Genomic DNA, 13,838 nt, shown 5'->3' with positions numbered 1-13,838 from the left:
TGTTTTTAAGCTGATTTGGACTACAGAGCTCTGGTAGTGCTCTGTAGTCTCTACTGCTCAGCCGCAGGCGAGAAACCGTTTGTGTCATTGCACTATACAAATACAATCATTATGCATACTTCTTACTAATTTATACATACAACTATATTATACTTAATATTTTCTTATTTATATTGAATTACACTGTAAATATTTTTTTGTTCATTGTTTCTGTATAAATTGCTCTGATGTGTTCTCATTCTTGTTGGCTTTTAATTCCGTTTCACCTCATCTGTGTAAATTTGTCGTAAACGTGTCGAAAATGAAAATCCTTGAATCCTTGAATATGAGTCCTTGAATGCTAATTTTATCTGAACAGCAGGTTTCTGTTGTTGTAGTGGCGCAGGTGTCTCCTCTAGTGGCCGTTGTTTTTTCTGCGCGTGCTTATTCCCAACCGTCGAAGAAGAAGTTTGACACCGCTTTTTTCGGTGAAACATGGCTGCGTCCATTATGAGCTAGAAGAGTTTTAGTGCTTTAGCTAAAGACGCCTCCTGCGTTTATAAGTTCTTGACACCCGGGATATTCAGTTGTTGTTGGAAGAACAAATTAAAGACAGGGTTAAACGGTAAGTAGCTTTTGCACATGTGTTTGCATAAAGGGAGTTAAAGCAGCTCCCGCCGTTAGCACAAGGCTAACAGGAGCGTCTTATTAAAGGCTAATAAACAGCGTGTAGCACTCTGGTATAATAACACAGATAACATCCTTATTATTCGTGTGTTTACAGGATCTTTGGAGCATGTTATCACCAGCGTGAGGGTCACAACATGGACTTCTCTTCACAGGAGGGGGACTCTGAGGCCCCCGCTGTCATCGATATGACCACCAGCGAGAAGGTCCGTTTTTGTGATCGCTGATAAACATTTTAGGGGAAGATTTATGGATTTTATGGTTTAAAAACTGGATGAAAGCACAACAGTTGTGATTATAATAATGGTGACCATTTTCAACGGCAATAGACCACCTTTTTGCCAGAATGAAAAGCTTTTTACAAAAAGGGCTTTAAAAGTCTTACATTTACCTTGCTGAAACGTGCAGCAACAAGTACACATACAGTAGGTTTGTCCTAAATTAGAAAATCTCTCAGCTGTGCCTTTATTAAATCAACTGTAATGTAATGGGGGTCTGCTTTCTCCTTCCAGGTTGTGGAGCTCCTGAATCAGGCTGCTCTGATACCCACAGATGAGAAGCTGAATGTGCTCAAACAGGTTTGTAGCTTAGACTTTTTAACTCTGTGATACAAAAGACCAAGCACGGCCCTTACCACAGGCTGTGGAGAAAGGTAGAGAATCTAAAGATGTTCAGATTTTCACTGGGAGTGACCAGAAAGGACAGGGTTAGAAATGAGTTTGTCAGAGAGAGGGACAGCTCAGGTTAATCACTTTGGAGACAAATTTAGAGAAGCAAGGCTGAGATGGTTTGGACATTTGCAGAGGAACAATAGTGGATATATAGGACAAAAGATGTTGAAGATGGAGCTGCCAGGCAGGAGATAAAGAGGAGGACCTCAGAGGAGATTTATGGATCCATACCATACCAGCTTTATTTATAAAGCACTTTAACATAAAACCAGGGTTCACAAAGTACTGTACATATACAAATAGCATAAGCAAAGTAAAATAAGATAAATTAAATAAATAAATAAAATAAAACATGTTAAAACAAATTGAGTCAACCCCTTAGAGAGTGCCAAAGGCTTCAGCAAATAAATGTGTTTTAAGAAGAGTTTTAAACTCAGAAAGAGAAGAGCCCTGCCTAACATGCAAGGGCAGATCATTCTACAACTTTGGAGCAGCTACAGCAAAAGCACAATCACCTCTAAATTTATACTTAGTTTTTGGGACCTAAAGGAGCTGCTGATTGGCGGACCTAAGGGAACGGGCAGGTGTATATGGTTGTAGTAGCTCCGAGAGGTAGGGGGGGGCAGGCCATTAAGAGATTTAAAAACAAAGAAATAACTTTAAAAACGATCCTAAAATGTACAGGTAAATGTAAAAGGTACAGGTAAATGTACAAGTAGGATGTTGTAAAGAGATGTGACAGAGTAGGATGCAGGGATAGGATGAGCTGGAGGATCCCTAAAAGGTGCAGCTGAAAGCAGTTTGAGTTATTGTAGATGATGACTTGGACTTGCAGGCTTAAACAAACTTTTTACTGTCAGCATATCTTTTTGGATCTATCATCAAAAAGCTTTTTTTTTAACCTACACCAGGCTGCTGGCAGAAAGTCACATGTGTGATATTTTTGCTAAACAAATATAATTATAAACTCTATAGTGGAGCCATTCTGGTTTTCCTGATTTTCTGTCCCATACATGTTTTCCAGCAACGGATGTTCATATTAAACATGTACAAAATTTCCACTAATGAGGTTGTGTATGTGTAGGTAATCCCTGTGAGCCAGAAGGCTTCAGACGGCTCTAAACCAGGAGTGTCAAACTTGTTTTAGAGCCCAGTTTGTTTTTAAGAGTGCCAGACCATTAAAACTATTGTCCTGTAACCTACATGAAAAAAATGTTTCTGTTTATTTCACTGTAAACAAGTTTAACTATACACTACTAAGGTGCCAGAGCATGGTGTTGAAGTCTCACCCATATCTGCAGCTGAGATATTCTATTTATGAGGGGCAGCCAATCAGAAGAAAACTGACTTAAAGGGGGAGGGGCTAAAACAACTTCAGCTTCAGAGAGAGGACGAACTTAGGGGCTGCACAATGGATTGAGTATAAGACAAAAATGGATTATTTTTAACTGTGAATTGTGCAAAGCTAGTCTAGCCGAGTCCAATATGGAGTTGGAAATGATCAGAAGATTTCAATGCAACCGTGTAGACTGGTGTCTAATCCACTTACACAGGAATGCTCAAGAACATTGATTCAGTACATGTATTTTATCTTCAGGTCCAGGAACTCATCATCAACAAGGATCCATCTCTTCTCGACAATTTTTTGGATGTAAGTAAGCAAGTATTTGTCTCTCATAACCAGCTTTAAATGTGCCTAATTTTTGTTTTTTGTTTTTTTCCTGTAGGAGATGATCGCTTTCCAGACAGACAAGTCCATCGAAGTGAAAAAGTTTGTGATCGGCTTCATCGAGGAGGCATGGTGAGTTTTCAGACCTGCTGTTGTTTTGTTTGTTTGTTTTAAAGTCAGGGTCAGCATTTGAGATTTTTTACTGTTTTATTATCCTGCTTTCAGTAAAAGAGACAACGAGCTCCTCCTCAGACTCATCGCCAACCTGAACATGTTGCTGAAGGATGAAAGTGTGAATGTGGTGAAGAAAGCCATCCTCACCCTCACCCAGCTGTATAAAGTCACACTTCAGGTACAAAGAGTCAGATTTACCGGCTTCATTTCTACCATTTCTTTCTTTATGCAATCAGTTTCTGTTCTTCACTTCATCTTCACTTCCTTTATCTTTTCTTGTCTCAGTGGTTGGTGCGCTCCAAAGCCGTGTCAGAAATGCAGGAGGCGTGCTGGGATCTTGTCACACAGATGAAAGGGGATGTTCTGGCCTTGCTGGACTCTGAGAACGACGGCGTTCGTACTCACGCCATCAAGTTTACCGAATCTTTAATCATCACTCTTTCACCGCGGACAGCTGACTCTGACGTCCCCAAGCGACAGGAAGGCGACATCAGCCTGGACAAAGTTCCCACAGATCACTCGTACATTCACTACGGTACAGATACTGGACTAATGTCATGTGTTGAGGTGGTGACGTTCACCTTTTAAGACTGATGTCTTCGCTTTTTCCCGAACAGATGAGCTGTGTGAGGAGGGAAAGACGGCGCTGGAGAAGCTGCTTAAGTTCATGGTCCACCCGGCCATATCCAGCATTAACCTCACCACGGCGCTGGGCTCACTGGCCACCATCGCTCGCCAGAGACCAATGTTCATGTCAGAGGTGGTGCAGGCGTATGAGACATTACACGGTGAGCTCTTCTCAGCCAGACTTCACACTCACTCTTTAGAGTGTTATATCGGCCTGATATCAGTTCAAAGCATGTTTTTCCCATGTTTGATATCATCAGAGGATATATTGCTTTACTATGACCTCTCACAGTCTGGCTGCAGCTGCTAAATAACTCAATTACAAGATGTTTCCTCTACACTTTCATTTTTCAGCAAACCTGCCCCCCACTCTGGCAAAGTCTCAGGTAAGCAGCGTGCGAAAGAACCTGAAGCTCCACCTGGTGGCGGTTCTCAAGCATCCCTGCAGCCTGGAGTTTCACGGTCAGATCAGCACCCTGCTGTTGGACCTGGGAATGCCCCAAAGCGAAATCACCCGCTCCACGCCTGTGCCACGAGAGCAGCGAAAGAGGCCTCGCCAAGAGCAATACACCGAGGGAAAGAAGGTCAAGATGGGTGAGTGGTTTCAGGCTAACCTGGATCCACGGATTGTGATTAAACTTGGTCGGATAGTTAATCGACAAAGTGCACTTCAGTTTAAGTTGTCAGTTGTTGTGGTCGAAGTCTAATCGTTTGGTGCTAAAGAGCAGCTTCTGTTCATGAATCATGTTTGAGACATGAAATGGTAAATGGCAAAATGGCCTGTATTTGTATAGCGCTTTACTAGTCCCTAAGGACCCCAAAGCGCTTTACACATTCAGTCATCCACCCATTCACACACACACTTTCACACACTCTTGATGGCAAGCTACATTGTAGCCACAGCCACCCTGGGGCGCACTGACAGAGGCGAGGCTGCCGAACACTGGCGCCACCGGGCCCTCTGACCACCACCAGTAGGCAACGGGTGAAGTGTCTCGCCCAAGGACACAACGACCGAGACTGTCGGAGCCGGGGCTCGCACCAGCAACCTTCCGATTACAAGACGAACTGCCAAGTCTTGAGCCACAATCGCCCCGGCAATGAAGAAAAAACTGAGTGCGCTCTGATCATTTAACAGCATGTTATAACAACCTATTAGCACCTTAAGAGGCTGATTGAATGTGACTGCATTTAGGAAATAGAAATTTATCACTATCGCTTTCTAAATTAGAAACCCATTGTCTAATCTCTTAAATCAAAAATCTGAACCAGGTGAAATAATGTGGAAATTAAAAGTGTTTGTAATCTCAAAAATAGCTGCAGATTAATGATGAGCAGCCTGTGTCTGTAGCAGAGGTGTTAACCATGCAGCCTGGGGTAAAGAAAATGCAGTGAAATCACAAAAACCTTCATATTTTCACTAGAATTCACTATTCCTGTTGTTGTGGTGGTGTCAGCATGGCTACACATGAGCAGAAATGTGTGAAAACGTTTTTTATAGCTGTATTAAAGCACTTTTATTTAGTTTTACAATTTTTGTACCTTTTTCAGATCTGCTGTAAACTGTAGAGCATGTTTAATGAGAGAAATGTCATTTAACATTAACATTTTCAGACTCCAGTCTAAAGGAAAAGCTGGTAATTGTGCAAAAAATAATTTGGATTCCTCTTACCTCTGACCTTTGTCTGCCTGCATTCAGAGCCGGCACTTATTGAAGATGATGAGGACAAAGAGGAGCCCGCCCCCCTCTCGGTTCCGAAGCCGGCCGCTGTTCCCGTCGCTCAGTCTGCCATCGACCTCACGGCCGAGTTCCTGCACCCGCTGCTCACCCCTGAGAACGTGGCCAACCTTGTGAGGAACATTTTTATTCTGCTCCCTTTCCTTTTAACCCAAACTGCCTCACAGCTCACCTCACACCCCCTGTGTCACTCTTCAGGTGCTCATCAGCATGGTCTACCTGCCTGATATCATGCCAGCCTCCTTCCAGGCCACATACACACCCGTGGAGTCAGCAGGCACTGACGCTCAAATTAAACATCTGGCCAGGCTGATGGCCACACAGATGACCGCTGCAGGGATCGGTCCAGGTCAGAAGAAGCTTATGTGACCCATCTCTTAAACTTGAAACCCTTGACAGATGAACTGAGATGCCACGGTTATCTGTGTCTGTCTCGCAGGACTTGAGCAGTGCAAAGCCAGAGGGGAGGGCGCTGTTAAAGAGGAAAATGATGATGATGCTGCCTCTAAAGACCTCCTCATCAAACGCAAAGTTCCTGCCGTGATGGTCGGGCAGGCCATTTCTGTGGTCGGAGGTTACACAGAAAAGGCTTCACCGGAAGTTCCAGCCGCGGTGGTAAAGAGGCTTCCTGAGCCCATCCTTCCATCTGCACAGACCAAGTGAGTTCAGGAATGGATGCAAGGTCACCGTCTACAGTTTAAAGTGTGATGTTTCTTTACATCACATCTAGACCTGTCCCGGCAGGTTCATGTCTAAACATATTCACTTCATTTTTTTATGAAATGAAGTGTAATAATTTTTTTCTCCAAAGCTTCTGAATCATTGTTGATCAGCGAGTTTTACGTTGTTTCAGGATGACTGGAGCGAGCGGCAGGAAAAAAGTATTTCGACTTTCCGACATCGTCCAGCAGCTATCGGACAGCCAGATTGAGAATTTGACCTCGAAAGCGGTGAAGCGCATCCTGCATTCTGAGAAGGCGATCGCTCAAAGTGGAATGTCTCATGTGAGTAACTCCAACCAGTCGTATAATCACTAAGAAGCAAACAACAAAAACGAAGCAATGTTTAACCTGGTTTAAAATATGTGCGGCAGGTCCGGGTGAAGCTCCTCTCCCGGCTTGTGACACAGTTCGACGGGATGATGAAAGCCGATGTGCTGGAGTTCATCCTGGATGACATCAGGACGAGGAGCGACCTGGCCTTCTCGCTGCTCTACCAGGAGTACAACACCTACCTCAGCCAGCTGCCGTCAGGGCTGCTGGACAGCTACGACCACTGTCTGTACACGCTGCTGTCCGGCCTGCAGGAGAAGCCTGAGCAGAGAGACGGGTGAGAGCACAACACTCTTTACTGCTCCTCAGTGCAGCACAGAGCTCCTCCCACTGTTGGCTAGCATTACCCAGCATGCCATTCAGTAGTGTAGTTTTATGAATGTGCAGTCAGTCGTGTTGAAAATATTCTCTTTCACAGGTTATCACGTTCATCCAGGTTTATCCTGTTGAATAGATAGTTGTGACATAGGGCTGTTCGATATAACGATATATATCGGATGACGATATAAAAACGTCTATCGTTTCATTTTACGCTATCGTTTGTTTCGTGGTGTCGCAAAATAAACTGTTTATGGCAATATTTTTTTCATCGTTTTGATGGTCACTGTAGTGGCTATATTAATTTCTTAAAGTTCTCTCTTTCTCTTATATTTTATATAACCACACTACGGACGGACAAGCGCCTGTTTTTATGCGTTGTGGTTAGCAACAACAACGGTAACAGCATCGCGTGTACGCTTGTTTATGTTCCACATAAACCTTTCACAATAAAGCTCAAGATCCTGTTGAGACTTTTCAAAATAAACTGAATTACGTGAAAGAGCAGATTATTTACGGATGAGAAGTGAAAAAGAGCCGCCAGAACAGGCTTTTCCCCGCAGCACGCCATGTAATAAATACTCACAAAGAAAACGGCGGCCATTACAACTTATGTCTAAAAATGTATAGTTTCATGCATCGGTTAAAACACTCGACTCCAGCTACATGACGCGCAGCTGGAAACACTTCCCGCAAGGCGAGCTGCCCGAGATTCACAGAATTTACAGAAAATGTTACATTTTTGTGATTTATATCGTTATCGGGATGATAGAATTCTTATATCGGGATATGAGATTTTGGTCATATCGCACAGCCCTATTGTGACTTATTAAATGTTTTATATTAATGTTTATGATTCACAGGAGTCCTGCACCAACACTCCACAGCGCTCCTACTGGCCAATAATATATTACATCTGCTTGCCAATAAAGTGGCATTCATATCCCTCGTCCCCCGTCCTTCATATTATGATAATGTCCCACTTTTTGATTTGGCCTGTGAAGCTCATAATAGAGAGCTGCTGAGCCCCGAACATGTTTAAGAATCAGAGCAGAAGTTGTTTTGGTGATGTTTGTCACTGAAACAGGAAAAAAAAATCTTGAATTTCATAAGTAAAAAAGTAAAACATGAAAGCGTATTTTAACCTTAAATCTCCTCCTGTTTGGTTCGCTATCACACAGGAATATGTCAAGGGCTTTTATTGTGAAAGGCAGGGACAGGAAGAAGCGCTTTTAATATTTGCACAGAACAAATCTGGTTTCTGGCACAGATATAGAAATAAAATTGAGCTGAATAGATCTTCTGTTGCTAAACCCGCTTTCAGTTGAGTTACCAGCTGATTTTTGACTGTTTCAGACTTTTCACCAAACTGGTGCTGGAGGCGCCGATCATCACAGAGTCGGCACTGGAAGTCATACGGCGTTACTGTGAGGACGAGGTAAATGATGGCACCAGTATAATGCTACTCTTGACTGACATGGGTGGATATGATGGCATATAGTGATGTAATTGGACGATATTTATCAGCTTTGTTTCATCAGTTTTATCTTGTTGAAATGTTAAAAAAACAAAACACGCATTGTGATGAAGCGCTGATGCGCCGCTTCTTCCATTAAAACCTCAGAAAGCAGCACCAAGCAAGGTGGTGGACCATGTATATACATCTATGGATTGTTGGGTTTGTTGGATTGTAGTTAACGTCCTGTTAACTGTGACCTGTGTTTCAGTCTCGGGTGTATTTGGGCATGACGACGCTGAAAGAGCTCATCGTCAAACGTCCTTCGAGGCAGTTTCAGTATCTGCATGTGCTCCTGGATCTCAGCTCCCATGAAAAGGAGAAGGTGGTGTACGCGTCTTCACCCTGAAATTCCCTCGGGTAGTGTTTTTAAAAGAAAATGTCATTTATTTTTGCTTTTTTTTTTTTTCTCTCAGGTGCGAACCACTGCCTTGGCTTTTCTGAAGCGCATGTACGAGAAGGACCAGCTCAGGGACTACATCGAAAAGTTTGCTCTGAACTACCTGCAGCTCCTGGTTCACCCCAACCCTCCATCTCTGCTCTTCGGGGCCGACAAAGACACAGGTTTGCCTTCAGCATGCACTCAGCAGCCCAGCTTAAAGTTAGGGGTGTGGCCACTTTAACATTTGCCGTTACAGCTAGTGACCACACATTAAATCTGAACTAGAACTTTTTGTGCTGTTGATGCTTTTTGGAGCATTTTTAGCTGTTCGCTGTTTCTGCTTCAGTTTAAGTGGGGAGAAAAAAAAAAACAAGCTTGCTAGCATTGGCTAATTAGCAAATAGCCCGTTAGCACTTTACCATTTTGTACAAATATGGCCACGTCTGGCTACAAAAAACCAACATTATAGCAGCCTAAATGCTGACATTAAGCTGTCCAAGTGTGGAGTACAAAACCATCAGGAGATGTCACAGTGGCTAAGTCCATTTTTGTATATACGGAGTGTGTAAGAGTAGCATTTTAGGTGCTTACTAAGTGAGTCGTTCAGACTTTTCTGACCTCCACTCTGTGTTTTTTGCTGAGGCAGAGGTGGCTGCTCCCTGGACTGAAGAGACTGTGAGGCAGTGTCTGTTCCTCTACCTTTCCCTGCTTCCTCTGAACCACCGGCTGGTCCACGAACTCGCCAGCGTCTACACCGAGGCCATCGCTGACATCAAACGCAGCGTGCTTCGAGCCATCGAGCAGCCTGTAAGTCACTCCTCACTTTCATTTCAAGCCCTTTTCGGAGTTTTGATCCGCCATTAATTTATATCAAGACTCAAAGTTTGTATAATTAGCGGCGTGGCTGCTGTAAGTAAGAAGTAATGCTCCTCTTTCTGAATATTATTATCAAGTCCTCTTCTGTTCTTTGTTTCTGTAGATCCGTGGGATGGGCATGAACTCTCCTGAGCTGCTGCTTTTGGTGGAAAACTGTCCTAAAGGAGCGGAGACTCTGGTCACTCGATGCCTGCACATTCTCACAGATAAAGGTAAAAACAGGAACCACAGAATCCAGTTGAATATGCCCCCGTTCTTCTGCTGATGGGTAACATAATTTTTCTCCCTCCACTCAGTGCCTCCATCTCCAGAGCTGGTGGAGAGGGTGCGAGACCTTTACCACAAGCGGGTACCAGATGTTCGATTCCTGATCCCCGTCATTAACGGGCTGGAAAAGGTAATGATTGTTCTCCATCATCAGGTGAATGACGACAGGTGCTAATTTGGCTTTGTAGCTGTTCATGAACACACTCAGGGCCACCTTTGGTGTTTTGTTTTGGTTACGGTTTATTTTACTTTTTATTTAATTATAATTTTGGACCTTTTTTGTGGTTTATATATATTTTGGAAAACTGTAAATAATGACCAAATGGCAAAAATAATAATTAGTTGTTGTAGTGTTCATTTTAAAAGGTTTTATTTAAGCTTCTTAAGACAGCCAGGATTTTGTCTGTTCGTACACATGGTCAGAAAAACTTCTAAATTTGAACATGTTCAGGTACGAACACATTGAAAAATCACTGATTTGTGCGTACACACTGTCAGTAAGTAAAGCCAATGAGATGACCACAATAGTTATTGTTGCTGAAGATAAGAACAGGATTTAGATACACCATGGGTAAATATCAGAGCTCACCTGTGAGATGACATCATGGAGGAATTCCCTCTAACTTTGAGCAACAGCAAAGTGAAGGATATCATCATCATCAGAGCTCATAATTTTTCTGGTTATAGAGCCTCCTTCCACCTTGTTACATTTCTATTTCGACTGTACTTAATTACCAAAAAAAAAGAAACGAGTAAAAGATTAATTTGTAGATAATATTGTTATTTTGAGTTCTTTTGGCCTCCATAATCAGATTGTGGAACGTGTACTATGAGAACACCTTCAGTGAACCGTTTCCTGTTAAGTTTGGGGGTTTTTTCAATCTGGTTTTTCTTGTTTTTCTCGTGCAGAACGAAGTCATCCAGGCTCTGCCCAAACTTATCAAACTGAACCCGATTGTAGTGAAGGAGGTCTTTAACAGGCTGCTGGGGACTCAGCACAGTAAGAGCCCTTCATCACTTTTCTGTCTCGTCTACCTCCTGTGGTGGACTGAGATTTGACTTTTTTGTGTTTTGCAGGTGAAGGGAGTTCCTCTGTGTCCCCGCTCACTCCAGGCGACCTCCTCATCGCCTTGCACAACATAGACTCAATCAAATGTGACATGAAGTCCATCATAAAAGGTCAGTGAGTCCTCAAACATGATGTGTTGGTCGTGGACAAACAAACCGTTGTCAGCGTTTAATCTTCAGCATCTGCCTGACAGCTACCAACCTCTGCTTTGGCGAGAAGAATGTGTACACATCTGAAGTTTTGGCGGTGGTGATGCAGCAGCTGATGGAGCAGAACCCCCTCCCCATGCTGCTCATGCGCACTGTCATCCAGTCTCTCACCATGTACCCCCGACTGGGCGGCTTTGTGATGAACATCCTCTCCCGCCTCATCGTCAAGCAGGTCAGCAACACTTTGATCTTGCAGGAAACCAGAGAAGATCATCTGCTGAAGCTAATCTTCTTCCTATTATTTCGCCCTGCAGGTGTGGAAGTATCCAAAGGTGTGGGAGGGATTCGTGAAGTGCTGCCAGAGGACAAAGCCGCAGTCGTTCAGCGTGCTCTTACAGCTGCCGCCCGCTCAGCTCACGAGCGTGTTCGAGCGCTGCCCGGAGATGAGGGCGCCTCTTCTGCAGCACGTCCACTCCTTCACGCCTCACCAGGTGACAGCTGCTTTCACACTTACACACCTCTGAACATTTTAATTCACCCTGAACTTTCTTTTCAACCCACTTTTTTTCTCTCTGTGTACATAGCAAGCGCACATCCCTGGGTCCATCATGGCGGTCCTGGAAGCAAATAAAAAACCAGAGCCAAAGCCTGCAGAGCCGGTCGTAGAGACAGAGGTAACGGATCAAGAGCTACAGGTGATTTTTGAATGTCTTGAATTAGGGCAGTTTATAAACATATCGGCCATCTCCAATCTGTAAAAATTACATTTCTGTCCAGCACTGCTGCTTTATTTCTGGTCAGCTAGCTTTTACCTCTTGGCTCCATTATCTCAATAATGCAATTAACGTGACATCTTCCTACAGATGGAAGTAGCTCCAGCTCCTTCAGTTGTAGAAGAGGCACCAAAAGAGCCAGAAACGACAGTCCAGCTGGAGCCCGTCACTCAGAAAGATGAAGAAGAGCCGATGGAGCAAGAAGAGTCTGAACCAGCAATACAGGAAGAGACGCTTAATATCTCACAGGTAAAAAGGAAACTACGACGAGTTAAAGGCTTTAAAAGCGGCTTCAGCACCAGAGTTAATTTAGATTGCAGATAATACAAAAGGTCAGATGTTTGAGGTTTTAAAGTAACTATAAACTGCTGTGAATTGAGGATTTATGTTTATTGTAGTGCATAACTGAATTCAAGTTTGATTAAAACTGAATGTAAGAAAGCAAAATTTTATTTAAGAGCACAAAGGAAACCTTGTTGCTTGCTTCCAAAAAACAAGCAACAATGAAAAACATATAAAAGGGGTGCTAATAAAAAAAATAAAGATCAACAAAAGTCCTGAAAAATAAAAGAAAACATACATATAAAACATAAAATTCATTAAAAAAGCAAAAATCTGGTAAAATAATAACTAGAACACGAAGTAGACCACTGAAAAGGCTAAACAGGAATACCAGCTGTAACTTACTTACAACTCCAGCTCTGGAAAGTCATAAAATTTAGCTCAAATAACCAGGATTTCTAAAAGTTTGAACGTAGAAAGTTAATAACATCCTGTATATATTCTGAAAGTGTGTCAGCAGGGCTTAAATAATCAAGTTACAGTGAAGTGTACAGTTGAGTATCATCGGGATAGTTTCAGTAACACACTTCTTTTAAGTTAAACTGTAGTGGTCCTACAGTTGAACCCTGTGGAATACCACATTTCCATGAGCTAAAATTTGCAAAGGAAAAGCTAAAATCACAGCATTAGCTAAGATAAAAACCAATCCAGTGCTAATCCAGAAAAAGACACTCTGGCACTGTCACAATTTATTCTCATGTCTTTAATAACTGTGACAGCGACGTTTCTTTGCTGTGGCTGGACTCTTAGGGCCCTGCATGCCATTCATAGGTAGTTGTTTAATGCTTTTGATTTTCTCCAGGTGGAGTCGGAGGCTGAGACCCCGGTACCTGAACCAGAACCAGTAGAGGAGCCAATGGAGGAACCTCAGCCCGAACCTTCAGAGCAGCCAGAGCCTGAAAAAGACACTGAAGCTGATGTCGCCGCAAATGAGGCCGGAAACACCAGCGAGGATGTAGAATAAGGATGCACTCAGTTTTCAGGATTTCTGTTTTGTTTTTTGTATTTGTAGGAAGAATATCAGCTCATTTTGTGTATGAAAGCATTCCACGTCATAATAAGTTGGTAAATAAATCAGCACACTGGTTTAACGTAAGTTTTGACTCAGTTCAATTACTGATCAATGTCATAAATCTGTAGTGCACCTCTCACAGTCCAAAGACATCCATTTGAGGGTTAATTGGCTGTAGGTGTATGCACATCCTCTCTCTATATGTTTCCACTCCAGCTCAGACACATTAAAGGTACTTTTGGTAACCACTCTCTGCAAAATGTAGCTAAAAATTCAACCACCAAGGGGCATTGTTTACCAGTTTGTTTAAAAATAAATAAATTTAGCTGTTGAATTTTGTCTCTTTTAGGTTTTTCCTCCTTTTTAAATACATGTGTGATTAAATATTGTAGGACCTTTGAGGGACAATTGAGGAAAATCTAACATCCACATCTTGATCTCTAAAGAGCTGTATTGGGTGTTTCGATTTAAATAACTGCTGTAGGTAGTGGTTTTGTGGCGTAATAAAATCTCTAGAGATCTCTCAGTGTGGGCAGC

General features: G+C 42.8%; 1 protein-coding gene across 2 annotated transcripts; it reads left to right on the top strand.

Moving 5' to 3' along the window:
* Positions 1-449: 449 nt before the first annotated feature.
* Positions 450-13,592, top strand: sympk (symplekin). 2 transcript variants are annotated; one of them, XM_063499474.1, is made up of 27 exons: positions 450-604; positions 764-872; positions 1,179-1,244; positions 2,935-2,988; positions 3,065-3,138; positions 3,232-3,358; positions 3,466-3,715; positions 3,798-3,968; positions 4,162-4,401; positions 5,507-5,658; positions 5,744-5,894; positions 5,985-6,204; positions 6,399-6,549; positions 6,639-6,874; positions 8,272-8,353; positions 8,643-8,756; positions 8,848-8,995; positions 9,460-9,620; positions 9,793-9,901; positions 9,986-10,086; positions 10,866-10,956; positions 11,034-11,135; positions 11,219-11,406; positions 11,489-11,665; positions 11,759-11,869; positions 12,038-12,196; positions 13,092-13,592. In XM_063499474.1, exons 2-27 carry the CDS (start codon positions 804-806, stop codon positions 13,251-13,253), a joined length of 3,666 nt encoding a protein of 1,221 aa, XP_063355544.1. In that variant the 5' UTR covers positions 450-604; positions 764-803; the 3' UTR covers positions 13,254-13,592. The 2 variants fall into 2 exon arrangements, with proteins under 2 accessions (XP_063355544.1, XP_063355545.1); XM_063499475.1 differs by having other exon boundaries at positions 11,759-11,848; positions 13,092-13,591.
* Positions 13,593-13,838: the final 246 nt, after the last annotated feature.

The sequence above is a fragment of the Pelmatolapia mariae genome, linkage group LG16_19, assembly GCF_036321145.2.
Source record: "Pelmatolapia mariae isolate MD_Pm_ZW linkage group LG16_19, Pm_UMD_F_2, whole genome shotgun sequence".
In the NCBI taxonomy this organism is placed as follows: Eukaryota; Metazoa; Chordata; class Actinopteri; order Cichliformes; family Cichlidae; genus Pelmatolapia; species Pelmatolapia mariae.
Note: the sequence above shows the minus strand (reverse complement) of the source record. Positions and strands in the feature narration are given on the sequence as shown.